General features: G+C 34.7%; 2 protein-coding genes across 2 annotated transcripts; one reads left to right on the top strand and one right to left on the bottom strand.

Moving 5' to 3' along the window:
- The first annotated feature begins 448 nt into the window (after positions 1 to 448).
- On the top strand, positions 449 to 4,676 carry LOC131661417 (delta-aminolevulinic acid dehydratase, chloroplastic). The gene is made up of 12 exons (XM_058930956.1): positions 449 to 898; positions 989 to 1,100; positions 1,253 to 1,326; positions 1,451 to 1,519; positions 1,598 to 1,681; positions 1,784 to 1,853; positions 2,066 to 2,121; positions 2,392 to 2,513; positions 3,094 to 3,165; positions 3,275 to 3,356; positions 3,465 to 3,542; positions 4,217 to 4,676. Exons 1-12 carry the CDS (start codon positions 644 to 646, stop codon positions 4,382 to 4,384), a joined length of 1,242 nt encoding a protein of 413 aa, XP_058786939.1. The 5' UTR covers positions 449 to 643; the 3' UTR covers positions 4,385 to 4,676.
- A 77-nt stretch (positions 4,677 to 4,753) lies between these two features.
- On the bottom strand, positions 4,754 to 10,291 carry LOC131661416 (IAA-amino acid hydrolase ILR1-like 6). The gene is made up of 5 exons (XM_058930955.1): positions 9,679 to 10,291; positions 8,635 to 8,760; positions 5,741 to 6,055; positions 5,531 to 5,659; positions 4,754 to 5,433 (listed from the first exon to the last, which is right to left on the bottom strand). Exons 1-5 carry the CDS (start codon positions 10,153 to 10,155, stop codon positions 5,068 to 5,070), a joined length of 1,413 nt encoding a protein of 470 aa, XP_058786938.1. The 5' UTR covers positions 10,156 to 10,291; the 3' UTR covers positions 4,754 to 5,067.
- Positions 10,292 to 19,250: the final 8,959 nt, after the last annotated feature.

The raw sequence follows: 19,250 nt of genomic DNA, 5'->3' as shown, positions 1-19,250 counted from the left end.
CATATTTCACATGGTCTTTTTGGTACAGCCCTAAAAAGCTCAGAATCCACTAGGGCCGGTCCATTTAAGGTCGGATAGTCTATATTGACAGCTCAAGCTACATGGGACTGGGATGTATAAGTATAATAATTGGGATGTACAAGTATAATAATTGCATTTTATATTTTTTGTGACCAAAACGAGTGTTTAAAATTGATCTCATTTTGTAATTTTGATCTCAATTTTTAGATTTTTCTCAATTCTATTAGACTAACAATTTTATAACGAATTCAACCGAGATCAAAATTGTCCAATTTCATATATATATTAGTCTTGCTCCTAAAAGTCACAATTTGTAGTTAAATAAAAAAAACTACAACTTATTAGCTTCTAAGAAACCAAATCAAAATTGTCCACGGACGCGAAGCCATCATAATAAACACAGTTTCAAAAAAACGCAAAGGCACTTGGGAAGATTAGGTGAAGGACATAAACGTAAATCAAATAAATTGTTGGGAATCCAGTGTGTACTTCCACACCCAACTTATCCTCTTCCATCACCACCTCACTATTGGCTATCTAGATTTTCTCATCAACATTTCTCTCATTTTCACCACCTTCTCTCACAATTCCAAAAACCTTAACCTCCCAATCATCACTCATCATGGCTTCTTCAACCATTCCAAACACACCCTTAACCTTGAGTTCCCACACCTACGTCGATCTCAAATCACCATCCACATTACCCAACTATCTAAGCTTCTCTTCATCAAAGCGCCGACAACCTCCAAGTCTTTTCACTGTTAGAGCTAGTGACTCCGATTTCGAAGCCGCGGTTGTTGCCGGTAAAGTACCGGAAGCACCTCCTGTACCGCCTACACCGGCCGCACCAGCTGGAACCCCAGTGGTTCCTTCACTTGTGAGTATTATTATTGCGAAATTAAAGTTCTGTTGTGCATTGCTAAGCAAAATTATTCATTGATTTTGATTTTTTTTCCGTTTGTGTTAGCCTATTCAAAGACGTCCCCGACGGAATAGAAGATCGCCTGTACTTAGATCGGCGTTTCAGGAAACTAGTATATCACCTTCCAATTTTGTCTATCCACTTTTTATACATGAAGGTTAGGTTTTTCTTTTTTTTTAATATTAGGGTTGTTACTTGTTACCTATGTAAAAATGTGCTTACATTGTTGGCTTGTAGGTGTGGGTTGGATTGTATTGTGTTTGTGATTATTTGATTTTAGGTTTTGAGAATATTTGAACCTTTTTGCAGGCGAGGAGGATACCCCTATTGGGGCTATGCCTGGATGTTACAGGCTTGGTTGGAGACATGGACTTGTGGAAGAGGTTTTCAATCAGCCTTCTCTTTTCCCTTTTTTATCTTCAAAACTGCATTAGTGATGGTGATTTCATTCTTGTTATTTCTAATTGAATTTTAGTTTAATTTCAGTGAGTATTTTTTGTAATTTAGGTTGCAAAAGCACGGGATGTTGGTGTTAACAGTGTTGTGCTCTTCCCCAAAATTCCAGATGCTTTGAAGGTTTTATTCTCTATCCTACATACCATAAGTTTTTTGGTAGAATTAATTAAATCTAGTATAACAAGTTTCCCCCTTTAGACCCCCACAGGAGATGAAGCATACAATGAGGATGGTTTAGTGCCTCGGACTATACGGTTGCTCAAGGATAAGTACCCTGATCTTGTAAGTGAACATAGCTTTTATGATTCGAGATTGTTATGTTTTTCTGGTGAATGTTAGAAGAAAAATTAATCCAATATCCTTTCGCATTCAATTTCTCTTCAGATTATTTACACAGATGTTGCATTAGATCCTTATTCGTCAGATGGACATGATGGCATAGTCAGAGAAGACGGTATGTTGGTAAATTTGTCTTTTATACTCAAAAGTTGAAAATCTTTTATTCAAACCTATTTCAGTAGTCCTGAACATGATCATTGGCCTAATAAAAATGTTCTGTGAATCTGAAGAATATGCACTGATGTTAAAGGGCTGTTCCGCTTGGAACATATTTTGATTGCTGTCAATAAAGTACTGATTATAATTTCTATTCTAAATATCTTGTAGGAGTTATTATGAATGATGAAACTGTTCATCAGCTTTGTAAACAAGCTGTAGCCCAGGTAATATAATTACATGTTTCGTGTGTACATCTTCAACTAGGAAGTTACCTATTGTTTTGTTCAGGGTTTCCTTAACAAATTACTCACCTAAAGTATAGCATTCAAAAGCACATTTATCAACTTCTAAAAGACTTTAGGAAGGTTAATGATTGAGCATTATTAGATGGTGAAATTGTCATATGCTTCTATGTTTCAAACTTCTAAGTTTTTCATTCTATTTCCACGCTAAGACACTAACGCAATTTATTTTGTCTTTATATTTTATAAAAGGCACGGGCTGGAGCAGATGTTGTCAGCCCCAGCGATATGATGGACGGTCGGGTAGGAGCGATGCGAGTAGCTCTCGATGCTGAAGGTTTTCAGCATGTTTCTATTATGTCATATACTGCAAAGTAATTTTATGCCATTTCTCTTTCCTTATCTTACTTTCTGTTTATGCCAGCATGCATTGGAAATTATTGAAGTTTATATCTCTGTTCTCTAGCTTTAGAAATAATTTTAGTTAAAAGAGGGAAATTATTTGTAAATTGAAATTGAGAATCGCTAATGATGGGGATTCTTTTTTTCCTTGATCTGGTATGAACTTACAAGATTGGGTTATGAAGAATCTAGACTTACAAATCAATGGCTCTCTATTATATGTTGTAGCATTCGGTATCAGTGAAGATATTCAAAATGTGTGGCATATTGATATTTATAATTTTAAGGTGAACCAGTTCCCTTAAGCACAAGCTGGTTTCTTATGCAAGTTATAATCAATTTTATCTTCCTTTCGCCAATAGTCGTAGCGTTCAAATTCCTTTAGTTATGCATGTTGTTGCTGCCTTGAGCATTTCACTATTTTTGCCGATTGCTATTCATTTGTTACTGAGTTTACTATTAGCTTGGTGGATGCTGCTATTTGTTAATGCATCTTTTCTTGGCAATTATCTAGCTCAATCCTAATTTATGCCATTTATCTGCTACCAACAGGTATGCAAGCTCATTTTATGGGCCATTTAGAGAAGCTCTGGACTCCAACCCCCGGTTTGGGGATAAGAAGACGTATGTGTTATCTTGAAATCGAACTTCGTATCAAATATCTAATCTATTTTACTTTGCCATAAATAATTGATTCTTACTTTGCCATAATTTTGGTCTGGCTGAACAAAAGTTACCAGATGAACCCAGCCAATTATAGAGAGGCTCTGACGGAGATGAGGGAAGACGAGTCTGAAGGAGCCGATATTCTCTTGGTTGGTTTAGTTTTGTTCTTTTTTCCTTATGTGTATGATCATAGTTAAGGAATGAAACTCATCTTATGCTCATTTTGTATACTGACTTTAGAAAATTTGGATCTGCAGGTGAAGCCCGGTCTTCCCTATTTGGATATCATAAGACTACTTAGAGATAACTCTCCACTGCCAATTGCAGCATACCAGGTTCTACTCTGGCTTATTCTAGATCTAGGCAAAATATTTCTGTTGAAAAGTTGATCAATGTTCAATTATTTCTGACCAATGAATACTGATAACGTATATACTCATAACAGAAGTTCTTTTATAATAGACAAAAGTGGCCCTTATATTTTTACATCGAGTTGGGCACAAGTTTTATGGTTGCTACAATAGTTATTGCTCTTACGATGTGTTGCTTTTTCATGTCATCAAATTTTAGTCAAATTCTTTCCAAAAAGGATTGATTGGCTATTTGTTTGTGTAGTGATATCATATATCTGGTCTTTTGTGATTTGTCCAGTTTGGAATTATAAATTGCATATGCTGTTTATAACATTTTTAACTGCCAAAACAAATGAATAAGACCTTAAGTAGAAAGCTGCTCAAGTTGAAGAAGAAACTTGTTTGATATGTTAATTTAATACTCCCTTATGTCAGTATTATAAGCAAAAATGTATACAACTTACAAAAGTTGTTCATAGATATTATGGACGCCATGATGCTTATATTTACCCTTATTAAGTTTGAAGCTGTCATTAGTGAAAACTTTGGACTACTCTTATGTGAACGAGAGGATATATTTCAGTAGCTTAAAACATGTTTTTTTGCTTTATTAATTTAACCATCTTTATTCATATAATCCTTATTTCATGGAACAGGTTTCTGGTGAATATTCAATGATAAAAGCTGGTGGTGCTCTTAAAATGATTGACGAAGAAAAGGTTATGATGGAGTCATTATTGTGCCTCCGACGGGCTGGTGCTGACATCATCCTAACATATTTTGCTCTTCAAGCTGCCCGGACTTTATGTGGAGAGAAGAGGTGAGGTTCCAATGTTCCATAAATAATTAGTGCAATTTTCTTGATAGAAGGCCGAAGAGCTCTAAGCATTTAGCATGTGCAGAGTTCATATAAAATGCTGAGTTTTTTTTTTTTTTTTTACAAAATGTGTTGTAGTTTTTGTAAACCCATAATCTTGTTCACGTGTAATTGACTCAACTGCAGAATAAATAGCACTGTATAAATGACAGAATGTATTCAACTCCAGAATAATTATAACTGCAATGTATTTATTGCTGAAATGAAGTCAATTTCTGGCAGTGAATGTTTATGTTCCATTAGCCTTCTGTTTGTCATATATAACTACATGGTTTGTGGTTTCATTAGTTGGACGCAGTTAATACTGAATATGATGTGCTTATAAGACCGTTATCATAGACTATTATCATTAAGAAAAAGTAAATCAATTACATCATTATTTAATAGTGTATACAGATGTACATCTGCATCCATAAATGGTGAACATATTTTATACATATATTGTTCCCCCACCCCTTCTCTCCCCCTTCTTCTGTTTCCTATGTTGAGCCTACCTTCTACACAAGGAAATGATAAGCTGGTTTCTACCGTTCCTTAACCTCAAGCAACACATTAACAGAGAACACGAGGAAGACGGATAAACCAGGGTACATATTTTTGTACAAAGTGGAAAGGACATGGTTTTCAACATCATCCAAATTCAATGAGGTACCTCTCTGCAATGGTGGCATGAACAGCAGCTCCTATCGGTAGAGCATCTTCATCGATCATGAAATGCGGAGAGTGTCCCGTATAAGTTGAACCTAGTGTTTCATTCCTTATCCCTATGTAGAAGAAAGCTGAAGGAATGACTTGGGAATAAAAAGAGAAATCTTCGGCGCCCATCATAGGTGGGACTACCTTGAAATTCTTTCGACCCAGCAAATCGATTGACACTTTTTTCACGTGCTCGTACATTTGGTCATCATTAATCATGGGAGGGTAAATATTGTACTCCTTTTCAAAGAAGTCAACTTCTGCAAAGCATCTGTAGACACTAGCCTGTTCCACAATCACCTGTTTGAGAGTTGAGACAACAATAGGATTCAAGTTCAGCTCACATTATCATTAGTATAATAGAAATCATGACACATTTATAAGCCAAGTCGGCAACCTGCTCTATTCTTTCCCGCAGCTGGTAAAAACTGGAATTAGAAAATGCTCTGAAGGTCCCACCAATGACAACCTCGTCTGTTATCGTGTCATGAGTATTGCCTCCATTAAACGAAGTTACGGACACAACCTGAATTGTAAAGGGAACCAAATAGTTAGTTTGAGAGTTATGCAAGCAAGACCAGAGAAGACCATGACAGTGAGACAATACCTGTGAATCCATTGGATTTGATTCGCGAGAGACAATGCCTTGTATGCTGATAACTGCAGCTGAAGCGGCCAAAACTGGATCAGCTGAGTGGCGAGAGCTTGCAGCAAAGGCTCTTTTCGCACTAATCACTGCTCTAAAAAATCCACAGCCAGCCAACAGAGGTCCAGGCCTCGACCCAATTATAGCAGTTGGATGTTCGTGGGATACATGAACTGCAAATATAGCCTCAACGTCCTCCAAAGCACCGTCTTGTATCATTCTCTTTGCACCATTACCAGCTTCTTCTGCTGGCTGGAATAACAGAATTACAGTGCCCTGTGATGACAAAACAAAAATACAGACTTAAGGCATAGGTTGTTTGAAAAAAATAGCGATATAAGAAAATAACATGAGTGACAAAAAGTAAAAAAGAAATGTAAAGAGACAAATTAATGAAAAGGAATATTCTCACTTATAAATATTTAACATGAGAAATACAAAAGCTATTAGTATAAATATATTTTTTATCTATCCAACCATACAATTAAAATTATTAAATAAGAGATTTTTATTTTTATATTTTTCAATTTTTCTACTGCATGCATTCCAAGCCAAGCAAACCATATCTATTTATCACATCACATAAAAAAAAGATAGCACAAGCAGTAAACAAAATCCGTACAAATGCTCTGAAACAAAACAAAATAACATTTCTTTTCAAATAAAGTGAAAAACAGTATTCTAACTGATAGCTCCTATGATACCGTGGTAGAGATAAGACATGTAGATGTTGATTGACTAAATTTTACTCCCATGTCCCTTTCTATAACTGCCATTTTGTGTAAAATCTGAATGTAATATGCACCACAAAAACATTGGTGGACCATTTTAATTTAAGCTTCTATTTTTGTAGTAATTGTTTAAGAAAAAAATCACTTCATCTAACGCTTTTTAAGTTATATTAAAAGAAATATGCAAGTTTTCATCTGAAAATCGAAGAAGGTATATTTACATGTCAAAATAAGCATGATAGTAAAATTCAAGACGGATTCCATCTTATTTTAAAGTGCCCGACTAATATGAAGATAAAATAAAATTGGGAATTAAAGAATTAAGTAATTTTTAAATTTGGTGACTTTGATAACTTTAGTGTACTTGAAAAATATATAAATAATTAAATTAAAAATGTGAATAACTTCAGTTTTCAATTGCAACAATTTCACTAAAGTCACTAAAATACTCAATCCTTTTTAAAAAAAATTGAGTATTTAAGAGATGGCAACATTCATGTTTGTAGTAGAAATCTACCAAGTTCATTAGAAAAGAAATATTGAATAAACTCGGTCGATAAAAAATGCCATTTCAAGGTTTCATGCAATAGTAGTTGTATGGAGGTATGTGTGACGAAGATAAGCACAAAAGGATTGTTAAAATTCAAATTTAGAATACAAAATTTTAAATATATAGCTAAAACAATTAATGGAGTAACATGCATGTCAAATTAAAAAGATTCCGTTGATGCACGTGCACCACATTTTTGGGTGCATGCAACAAGTTTAATATCATTAGTGATGTTTACTCTAATTTTGTCAAACTTGTTCGAAAATCTAAACATGTAATTAACAAAATGTTTTAGATTTCATTCTATAGAGGTTTAATGACTAATTGGTAATACGAAACTTCCATCTTCTTCTTTTACCTCTAAAGGTTTAGTAGTTTGAGTTTTGCACACACAAAAATGAATACTAAATTTCCCTTTCGGGAATACTATTAATGTAAGATACTAAAACACAATTGCCATATGATATCATGAGGAGTTCAAAAAGCAAGTATTTGGTAATGAATTGACATGGCACCAATAGTAATGTTTTCACGTTTAGAAGAGGGGAAAAGGACAACAAAAAGAACACTAATTTGTGAAAAGTGGTATCATGCAGAACACCCCAAAAATGGAAACTGATAAAAACTAATAATTCAAACTCAATAACCCTCCAAATAATGAAGGGGTGTTTAGATAAATAATTCAGTCAAGTGTTTATTCAATAAATGTTTATCATATGAGGGGCTGGAGAATACCTTGTGATAGTTGAATTAAATTAATATAAATGGGCATAAAGTGCTAATTACTGAAAATAACATTTATATATATTTATATATTAATATAAAAAATTATTAATAAAATATATATACAAGTAAACTATGTATAAAATGTTAGTATAAACTATGTATAAAATGTTAGTATAAACTACACGCATGGTGACTTTTTTTTTTATAAATAATTTATTAAGAATTTCATATCGAATAATATATTGCTTGAATATGTTTTTATAGATTCATCCACATTTCTTAGAACCTCGTTTAAGATTAAGTAGACCATTTGTTATTAAGTTTTTATTATTGAACCACCAACCAATTATTTTTATGCATTAGATGTTATGTCCTAGACATAAGGGAATAAGATGTGTTAAAAATTTCATATTATATGACTTAAAATTGTTTTTATAAGTAGAGACAATTTTCAATGTATAAATTAAATTTGTACGATTGAGTTAGACTTCCTATTTCTTAACAAAAGTGATAAGATTAAATTCATATCTTAACCCGATATTAAAAGTGTAGTAAAATTGTTAGCGGCAAAGAGCTAAGGAAGTAACATAGCCTTATTAATTAAGTCATATATTTAGTACACTAAATTATCCTATAAATACATGTTAGCATTCACTTGATAAATTTGATTAAAGATGTTACTTTTATAATGTTTTGTAGAAAAAATAGTTATTTTATTTAACAAACGGAGAAAAATACAAATGCAGTAGCTAGCTTTTTGTTTGACATGTTATGAAAATTGTGGTTAAGAATATTGTAAATACCCCTAGTACATGTGAGTGAATAAGGGAAGAGAGTAAGAAATAAACCTTTAATAAATGCTCACGAGTTTTCAATATCTTGGCCGCACCAATAAGCATCGCCACATGTGCGTCGTGCCCACAAGCGTGCATTTTACCGGCAACTTTAGACTTGTATTCCCACTCTACACCTTCCTATTACCAATCCCACACAACACAACCAATGATTTGGAAAATTATAAATTCATTCCAACAAAGAAGTTTGGTCACCACAATAAAGTTAAGAGCATCTCTTTATCAAAAATAAATAAATACAGCTAAGAATATAGTACTACTGCATATGAAAAGAAAAAAAGAAAAAAACTAGCAACACTTTATTCTTTAAAGCCAAGAGCTGTAATGGGACCAATATTTTATCATTAATTAAATCACTAATAAAAAGTAGGAAATTTTTTTATAAAGCTTTAAATATTTCATGGTATACACAACAAAATACTCTTAAAAATTCCAACACTATGAAAAACAGCATTTTTCAAACATAGACTAAGTCCCAACTTTTTAATTCATGGTGCTCATGAATTCATCAGACAAAACTCAAAAAAGTACACAATCTAGTACATTATCTTATTATTATCTGAATCATTAAAAAATCAGACAAAACTTTTAAAAATATTTTTAAATTAAAAAAAAATCAGATGTCAGACAGATAGATTCTAACACCTGACACACATACTTTTTAAAAGTGTATTATCAATATGAGACAGAAAGACAAATCAGATCAGGTGTACTACACATAAAAATCGAAATCAAGTTAGATAAGTTTATCTTTCGGAATCCAACTCACAGAAATTTTAATTTAAAAAAAAAAGTTTAATCATAATATTAATGAGATTTTTTTATTTATTTTAAACAACATTATTTTTCTTGTCATGAAATCCCATAGCCAAGTTTCATCTCAAAATTAAAACTAAGTAAAAAAAATCCAATAATTGTGTATTTTCTTGTCACTAATATTTTTTAGGGTTTTCAAGAAGATACTCTTTTGATGGAAAAATAAATAAATAAATAAGAAAAAGAACAGTGAAGAAACAGTGGAATAGATGAAAGTGCAACCTGGATAGGAAGTGCGTCCATGTCAGCTCTAACTGCAACAAAAGGCGGACCTCCCGTACCGATCCAAGCACGAATACCGGTTTTCGCGAGCGGGTACCGATAACTAACTTCCATCAGATCCAACTCCTCTCTTATCAAACGGCTCGTCTCGATTTCCTCAAAAGCCAACTCCGGATTCTCATGGATCTTCCTCCGAACACTTTTCAACCACTCCACCGTCTCCGGCAGCGTCGCTACCCTCAACACCGCCTCCGAACACGCCTCACTCCAAATTTCACAGTTCGTTTCCGTCGTCGCTCTCCGTGTTCCGTTTTTGCACGGCTGTATCATTAACTCTTTGTTCTCGTGTTCGCAGCATCTCCGATCGGAGAATAAAACGCGGTCGTAGGCGGCGGAAGGTATATGCGCCGCGATTGAAACTCCCACCTGAACTATAACGGTTAGTAAAAATATTATCAAAGAGTTACTAAATTTCATTTTTTTTAATTATTATATTTTTGAGGTGTTACAACAATAGAGAAAGAAGATATTATTATAGAGAGGAAAAACTGTGAGTGATGAAGAAGAGAAGAGAAGAGAGATATGAAAAGATAAAGAAGGGTAAGGGGGAATTTGATCACGTGGGATAAAAGAAGTTTAAAATAATGGACGGAGGGAGAGAAAGAGTACATACTTTACTTTTTAAAATTTTCTTTCTGTTTTTTATTTTATGATTAAGAATAGAATTCAAGCACGTGGTTATGACACGGAAGTAAATGCAAAGCAGGAACTGCGGTAGATGGGTCCCGCCACTTTCAGCAGCTCTTTCCACTCAAACTAGTAAATGGACAGATGCACACGCCATTTATTCATGGATAATGATTTTTTAAAACTTTTATAAAAGAAATTTTATTCGCTCCGTCCTTAGTTAAACCCCCTTTCAGGATTGACTTGGAATCTTTCAATTGATGTTGGTGCTGGAGTTATTGATGCTGATTATATTAGAGTTTCCATTGGTTGCGAGAGTTTTAATTACGGAGCATTGATAAACAATATAGGAATATTGTGCATCTTTGTGAAAGATACACCACTTATTTATCTAAAATTTTAAGGTAATAGATGAGTGGATTTCCCACTTATAAATATTCAAGTCACCATATTTCTATCTAATATGAGACTATTTTTCCACTTACTCACACGTATATTATTTTTCTAACGGATTTCAGGAGGCCAAATGAGGTTTTATTGTTCAATTATTATGTGTTTTTACCCTGACAGTCACTTAATTAAAATCTCCATTTCTCTTGGTACAAGCAGGGGTGGCCCTGAGCACGGGCTCGCGGGGCGGGAGCCCAGGGCACCAAAAATTTGTTATCGCTATATATATTAAAAGAGAATTTTCTATTATAAAAATATTTACTAAAATTTATTTATTTTATAAAAATACTGTCTAACAAATATATAGGGCCACTACAGAGTCAAAATTAATAAAGGAATATAGAGAATTTAGATTTATGAATGCTAAGGCTATAATACTGAAAAGATTGGGAATGAAATGGAGATTAAATGTGTTTATTCAAAAACGTTAAATTCATAGAAAATAACACAATGATGAAAATCCATCTTAACCCACACAACTGAATCTTGAGTATACTGAAGAGTCTTTTTGAAATCATTATTTCTTATATATTGTAGATTAAACAATTAGCTCACTTGATAGAAGATTTGAGCAATATAACACATATGAAAATATTTTTTATTCTTGTTTGGTATTGAAAGGCTTAGATCATTATTTGATAGGGACTTGAAAGCATGTTATAAACATCTTGAAACTTGTTTAAACATGGCGATCCTCTTGATCTTGATGGTGAAATTTTGTTTGAAGATTTGAAAGTTATAAGAGAAGTTTTAACACTTGAATCAAAACCAAGCTATATGATATTGAGTTCTTTAAAGACTTTTAATTTTTTTCCTAATGCATGCATAACTTATAGAACAATATTGACTATTCATATTAGCGTTGCATCTGGTGAGAGAAGTTTTTCTAAGTTAAAATTATTAAAATCTTATTTGAGATTTACTATGTCACTAGATTAAATAGTCTTGCATTGATTTCAATTGAAAATAATTTTTTGAAGAACCTTGATTATGAACAAAGTATTAATGATTTTGCAACAAAAAATGATAAGAGGATGATATTTAAATAAGAAGAATAAGAAGAAGAAGTCTCTTTATAGTGGTTTATGTTTTGATGTAGTATAAATATTGATTTAAAGATCCATACTTGTATTCTTTTTGCACAATGTCAAATGAAAATGTGTTTTTTATCCAGTTATTTCTTTTATCCTTATGTATTTATTGTTTAAAAAAAATTATAGGGGCACCACTCTTTTGATTCGTCCAAGGCACCCAAATTCAAAGGACCGGCCCTGGGTACAAGATGTATCAATGTTGAAAGATATATGAAAGTGATTAATTTCTTAATTTTATCTAATATCAATTTCTTGATTGTCTCTTTGTAATTATTGTCAAATCTTTAAATATAAGTTCAAAGTACTTACTTAAGCCATTAATCAGGTAATTTTTTTATTGTCTCTTTGTGATTATTCTCAACTTTGTAAAGTAGTTACTTAAGCAATTAATTAGGAGCAAGTTTTTGAAAACAGGTTAGTATTCGACTTTTGCAACAATTATGTTTTATGCTCTTCTACTGTTATTATAAAAGAGCTTTTGTTCATTTATCAAATGTTCCTTATGTATTGGCATCCGATATATATTGTTGGGTATAAGACATTTGTTCTATTTTATTCATCTTATTGTTAAAGAAACTTGACTTTGCATTATTATTATATATGGATAATCATAAGATTTGATTGTGTTAGGGTAGAAGATGTATTTACTACGATTAATCAAGCACCGCCTGAACCCAAAGGCACAATTGACTCTTTGGTTCTGTTGACTCAAAAGTTTTGTTGACTCAAAAGTTTAGAAGAAGAGCTGGTAACATGAATAAGCAAGACAAGTTGATGCGGATAAGAGTTTCACAAATGATACATCAGAAGAAGTAAGAAGTTCAATTGAGCATCTCAATGATACTTCAAGCATCTTGGACGATCGTGTTGTAGTGTCATCACTCAAGATGTTTGATTGCTTTCTACTTAAAGCATTTTGGACGAAAATCTTGTGAATTCAATTGAGTATTTTGATATATTTTTAAGTTACAAGATGTAGCCAATAGCTTACTCTCATGTTTCTTTTCTAGGTAGCTTTATCAGTTCTGGGAAAGAGTGGGATATCAAATAAAGAAGAAAAGGCAGCCCGATGAATCTATAAAGGACTTTGAGGAAAAGTAGTGGTAAGGTAGTATGAAATATTTGATTAAACCTTTAAATTGTTCGTTTAGTTGATGTTTAATCTTGTAATGACGTCGTTATAATATATTGCATGATAATTTTCAGGGCTGAACTGCAGATAAAATTAAGTTTTGTTATAGAAGAAAAATGCATTTTTGTTTCTGGATATAGAATTGATTTAAATTTTTTGTTTTTACCAATTGGATTTTATTAAGTTAGAACCTAAGTATTTTTATTTATTTGACAGCATGACGCGAATCCTTAAATCAAGTTTTCCATGATTTGCACCAGGATGTAGGATTTAACTGTTATATTGGTTTTAACAACATCAACCAACGTTGCAAGATGTAATATCATAATGGATAGTAAAGCTCAATAACAGTAAAATTGATAAAGTTATAAACTTCTTACAAAAAGTTGTTTGATCTGATGTACTTAGTGAATTTTCTAAAGTGAAATATGGTGTTGTAAAGAACCTTCCATGTTCAAGTAATGTTTTATGCATTAAAAATGATAAGGTCACCAAAACCATATTTTATGGTGAATCATATATTTTATCATGATACTTGTACAAGTAAGTATGCAATATTCTTATCATATATATTCTTATGACTTTTTAATTTATGTATTAGTCTTTTGCTTCATTCCTAGAAATGGATATGGTGTTCACATGGTAAGTACTTTTTTCAACATAATATTTTTTGACTTAGAGTTCTATAATCCAAACTAAACTTTACGCATTATTAGGAATATCAATTTGTGAATAACTTATGTTGCTAATGATTTCTAGGTTGTATTGAAATATAAGAGGCCAATACTCATTTCATGTGCATGAAGTTGCAAGATTTCTTAATTGTTTATTCAGTATTTGAATATTGAACCTATTATTTTTGTGTTTGCAGATGATGTGATTCCAATCACTAGCTTCTTACTAGTGACTTGAGGTATGGATCTTGAATTTGGAAAGTGATGGAACAACTCAAACTTTAGCTATCTATGAGTAAACTTTTCAACTTCAATAGTTTTCATGTACTTTTGTTCTTCTAGATTTTGGTATAAGTTGTGCTTGAGTGATTTTGTAGTCTTTATTTTCTTAAGTGGTTTTGGAGTTGTTTTTGTTGAGATATTATAGGGATTGATATTATTAATATAATCTAATTTAATAAGATCAAATATAATCCAAGTTGTGTAAGCCAAAGCCCAATCAGGGTTGTATATAAATATTCATAGTATGTATCATTATTTGTACAGTTCAATTCAATAACATAATCCTTATTTTCTTTATTCTCTCTATTATCTCCTCACTAAAAGTGCCTCAAGCACTAACAAATTGGTATCCATAGCTTTCGGCTATTATTCTTGAGAACTTCACGTCACAGATCGTGTTTCTAGGGAACATGAATCAATCGCTGCAAAGATGAACGGTACTAACGGCATTCCAAATTTGCTTCTAATGCTTGACGGCAAGAATTTGATTCGATGGAGAAAATAGATGAAATCTCTGTTTGGCTTTCTTGAAATCCTAAAAGTGGTTACTAATGTGTTGCGCCCCAAAATTTGCCTTCCTGGTTTTGCTTCTAACTGGCTTAAGCTTCACATTCATATGCATCTTTCCATCATAAGTTGTGTATGGATCAAAATTTTTGAAAAGCTTAGAGTTGCATAATGGTTTAAGACTTCTACATCAAATATAGGCTGATTCTTCTAATTCATCTGGTTCCTTCTGTAAACATTGAAGTGTGGAATTAGGGTGAAGTATGGTTATTAGGGACTCATTCCTCATAAAAAACAACAGGGTGCTTGGTGCTTAATCAAATGATTATGGATAGTTCAGTCTTTGGAAAGGCACTTGATTTGATGGATTTCCTGAATTAGGGTTTATTTCCCATTCATGTGATAAGCTAGAGGTTTCTCTTACGGAGTTGGGTTCAATAGTGAAGGATATAACTCTTTGGTGCATTGCTTTGGGCTACAAGTTATTGTGCAAGACTTAATGGACACATAACAAGATAGGGTTTCCCTTTGGATTCGAGTTTCACGTCATCATGGGGAAATTGATTCATTTTGGTCCTCATTATCATTTAATGTTGTGTTTCATTACTTGGATTGTGAGCCATTTACTTGGGTTTATATGAAAGTGATACAACCTACACAATAGATATTGTATGAATATAGGGAAGGCACTCTTTGAGTGAGTGTAAACTCCAAAAGAAAATAAGAGAATAGTGATTAAGAAGGAGAAAGGGAATTTTCTTTACTATCAGCATGCCTCTTCAAAGGCCAAATTACAAGTATATAAGGTAAGGATGACATAACAACTTGCGGAAAATATGGAGTGGAAATAACAAAGCATTATTCTAACAGAAAATAGATTTTGTTGATGCTGTAAATAACTCACGAAATATTTCATCCAATACGGTGGCTTAGTGACACGTTTCCCTTTAATTGGCTCTTCCTTCTTAGTCTCCTCATTCTCATTGGGCTCTACTTCTTCTTGTATTGGGCCTTGTCCCAATGGATCCGTATCATCCCCCTCTTGTTCAAAATTTACCTTGTCCTCAAGGTGGAAATCCGGAAAACAGATTTGGAACTCAGTCAAATTCTCCCAAGATGCCTCCTCAATTGGGGATCCCTTCCACTGCACTAGTACTTGTGGTTGGGGTTGGCCATGCACCAACGTGGTGCGCATAGAAAAGACATGTTCTGGAACGTCAACAGGTTGGTTTTTAAAACTTTCAAGTGGTAAGTCCCTCGTAGCAGGTACAACAGCACCTCTGAATGGTTTGAGTGTTGACACGTGGGATACAAGGTGAATGCGAATCTCTGCGGGAAGTTGTAACTTGTATGCCACATAACCAATACGTTCAAGAACTGGATAAGGACCATAATAACGTTTAGTCAGCTTATGATGGCGATGCTGGCGAACCGAGATCTGACGGTAAGGGCGCAGGCGAACTAGAACTAAATCCCCTATGTCAAATTGTAAATCACGTCGCTGACAATTCGCCTTTTGAGTCATACAGTGCTGAGCTTCCAGTAAATTGTCTTTCAAGGTGCGCAACAGTTTGTCACGCGTGAGGAGAGCATCATTTAAGGCCTGAATAGTAGTAGAACCCAGAGTATAGCTGGGAATAGAAGGAGGCCTACGACCATAAAGCGCCTGAAATGGTGACATTTTAAGGCTACTATGGAAACTGGTGTTGTAATGAAACTCAGCCCATGGAAGATAAGTAACCCACAATGCTGGTTTGTGTTGCGTGAAAGCTCGTAGGTATTGTTCCAAGCCCCGGTTAACAATCTCAGACTGGCCATCTGTTTGAGGATGGTATGCACTTCTCATAGCCAATTTGGTACCACTCAACTCAAACAACTTCCGCCAAAAAATGCTAATAAAAATATGATCACGGTCAGACACAATGGATCGAGGAAACCCATGATGACGAACCACCATAGAGACAAACAACTCTGCAACCTTAGAGGCAGTGAAACTAGTGTTAGAACAAGAAATGTTCTGATCAATATTCTTAGTTTTGATGATAACATTATATATGAATTTTGTAGGATTTCCCAGAGTGATCAAGTTGTGATCTGTAGACTCTAGAAGACTTAGAGGGTATCTAAATGAAGAACCATTGTAATCAGTTTGATTAGTGGGTTAAATCCTCAGTTGAGGTAAATCACCTTGTCAGGGGTGGACTGGAGTAGTTTAGTTAACAACGAACCAGGATAAAAATAATTGTGTTATTTATTTTTATCTACCATTTTTTGAGAAAGAACCCTTATTCAATCCCCCCTTTCTAAGTGTTTTTCACTCCTTCAACTAGTAGGCAAAGCTGCAAAATGAGCAGATTTTGAAAGTCGATCCACTATCACCATGATAACCGTATACCCGTGAGATGGTGGCAAACCAGTGATGAAATCCATCGTAATGTCCTCCCAGACTACCTCCGGAATTGGTAACGATTGTAATAAACCTGCGGGCACTTGTGTAGAATACTTGATTTATTGACATAACAAACAATCAGCCCCAAATGAAATAACCGCTTGACGCATGAGAGGCCAAAAGAAACTGCCAGCCACCCAAGCAAAGGTGCGTTTCACCCCAGCATGACCCCCACTAGGAGTATCGTGGCACTCACTAACCACTGTATTACAGACATAAGAGGTAGGATTGAGCACATACCACCCTTTATGAGTTACCAGCCCTTGTGAAATAAAAAAAGGGAGCTCCAAGGTGCCCTTAGCTGCACGTGAATGAAACTCTAAAAGGAAAGGATCAGAAGTGTTTTCCTGTTGGATTTATTGTATGATGCCGAAAGTTGGAGTTAAAACTAAGGCCATAAAAGTAGATGCTGCAGCAGAATCAGCAGAAGGCCATTCTGCCGGTACACGCGACAATGCATCCTCCACTCTATTTAGGACGCCATATTTGTATTCAATACGAAACTGGAAACCCAATAACTTCCTCACATACACTTGTTGGTCCAGTGTCTGAATCACTTGCTGCAACAGTTCTTTAATACTCTTGTGATCCATGCGAATGACAAAGAAATGGACAAGTAGATATTGGCGCCATTTAAGCACTGCCTCTGTGATGGCATGCAATTCCTTGATATACACAGAGGCTGCCTGCATTTTTGGGCCCAATTTCTAGCTAAAAAAAGCAATGGGATGGCCTTCCTGCATCAACACCGCACCAATGCCACATTTGTACGCATCTATTTCAATGATGAATTCTTGAGTAAAATCAGGCAGGCACAAGACCGAGGCAGCCATCATGGCATCTTTGAGGGTGAGAAAGGCCGCCGAGGCTGCCTCAGACCAAGTGAAATAATCCAAGTGTAATAGATATGTTAACAGAGCAACAATGCTGGCATAATGTGCAATGAAGTTTGCTCGGGTCATTTCATCATAGCATCAAGTTTGCTCGGGTCAGAATGAACACCACGGGATGACACAATATGGCCAAGATATTCAATGGATTGTTGACAAAACAAACACTTAGAAAGTTTAACATAAAAAGCGTTTGAGAGTAAACACTGTAGCACCATTTCCAAGTGTACCAAATGGTCTTCCAAAGATGAGCTATAAATCAATATGTCGTAAAAAAAGATCACAAAGCGCCTTAAAAATTGAGAAAACAACTGCTTCATGGTTGCTTGGAATGTGGAAGGTGCATTCGTGAGTCCGAATGGCATCACCAAAAACTCAAAATGACCGTCATGGGTTCGGAACTCCGTCTTATAAGTGTCGCGAGAGTGGATACAAATCTGGTGGTACCCTGCTCGTAGGTCCAACTTGGTAAACACGGAAGATCTGCCTAACTCATCAAGTAACTCGTCGATGGTAGGGATCAAAAATTTATCCTTGACGGTGGCAGCATTTAGGGCCAGATAATCTACGCAAAAGCGCCACGATCCATCTTTCTTTCGGACCAACAACTCCGGGGAAGAAAAAGGACTATGACTCGGGACAATAATGCCCTGTTCCAGCATTTCTCTTATCAAATTTTCCATTTATGATTTTTGAAATTGAGGATAACGATACGGTCTAACATTGACGGGTTTGGTTCCTTCAACCAAATGAATATGATAGTCAACAGATCGATGAGGTGGAAGGCCGGTCTGAGCTGTAAACACCTGGTGGAATCGCTGTAAAATATCCAAGACTGAGGAAGGTAGGTCCGATGGGAATGCAGGGTCACTAGAAGGCAGAGACTCTGTGATAGTGGCTGAAATAGTAAATAAGCTAGCCACGACATCGCTATGTACCAATGCTTAAAGCTGATGGAGAAATACAGATCGAGGATCCAAGGATTGATCACCGCGGATGGTAACTGATTGGCCTTCCCACATAAATTCCATAGTTAATTCAGAGTAATCATGAACAACCTTGCCCAATAGTTGAAGACAAGGAAACCCAAGTACTACATCCGGGCCTTCAATGGGTAAGACAAACAGGTCAACCAGGAAAGTGAGGCCCTGCAGCTGAAGGGGGAAGCCTTGCAACAAAACTGACAAACCAGAAAGGATCCACACTCCATAGCCACCCTAAAACATGGACAAAGAGAGATTGGAAGGCCTAAACATTCCACAAGAGTAGGCTTGATAAAGTTGTGAGTACTGCCACTATCAATGAGAATAGGAAACGAATGGTGTTCATATAAGCCGACAATCTGTAAGAAACGACCCTGGAGCTGACTAGCCAAAGCGTGTAAATTGGAAATATCACCCGAGACAT

This window comes from Vicia villosa, linkage group LG3 (genome assembly GCF_029867415.1).
Source record: "Vicia villosa cultivar HV-30 ecotype Madison, WI linkage group LG3, Vvil1.0, whole genome shotgun sequence".
In the NCBI taxonomy this organism is placed as follows: Eukaryota; Viridiplantae; Streptophyta; class Magnoliopsida; order Fabales; family Fabaceae; genus Vicia; species Vicia villosa.
The sequence above is the reverse complement of the archived record's forward strand: the minus strand, read 5'-3'. Positions and strand labels throughout refer to the sequence as shown.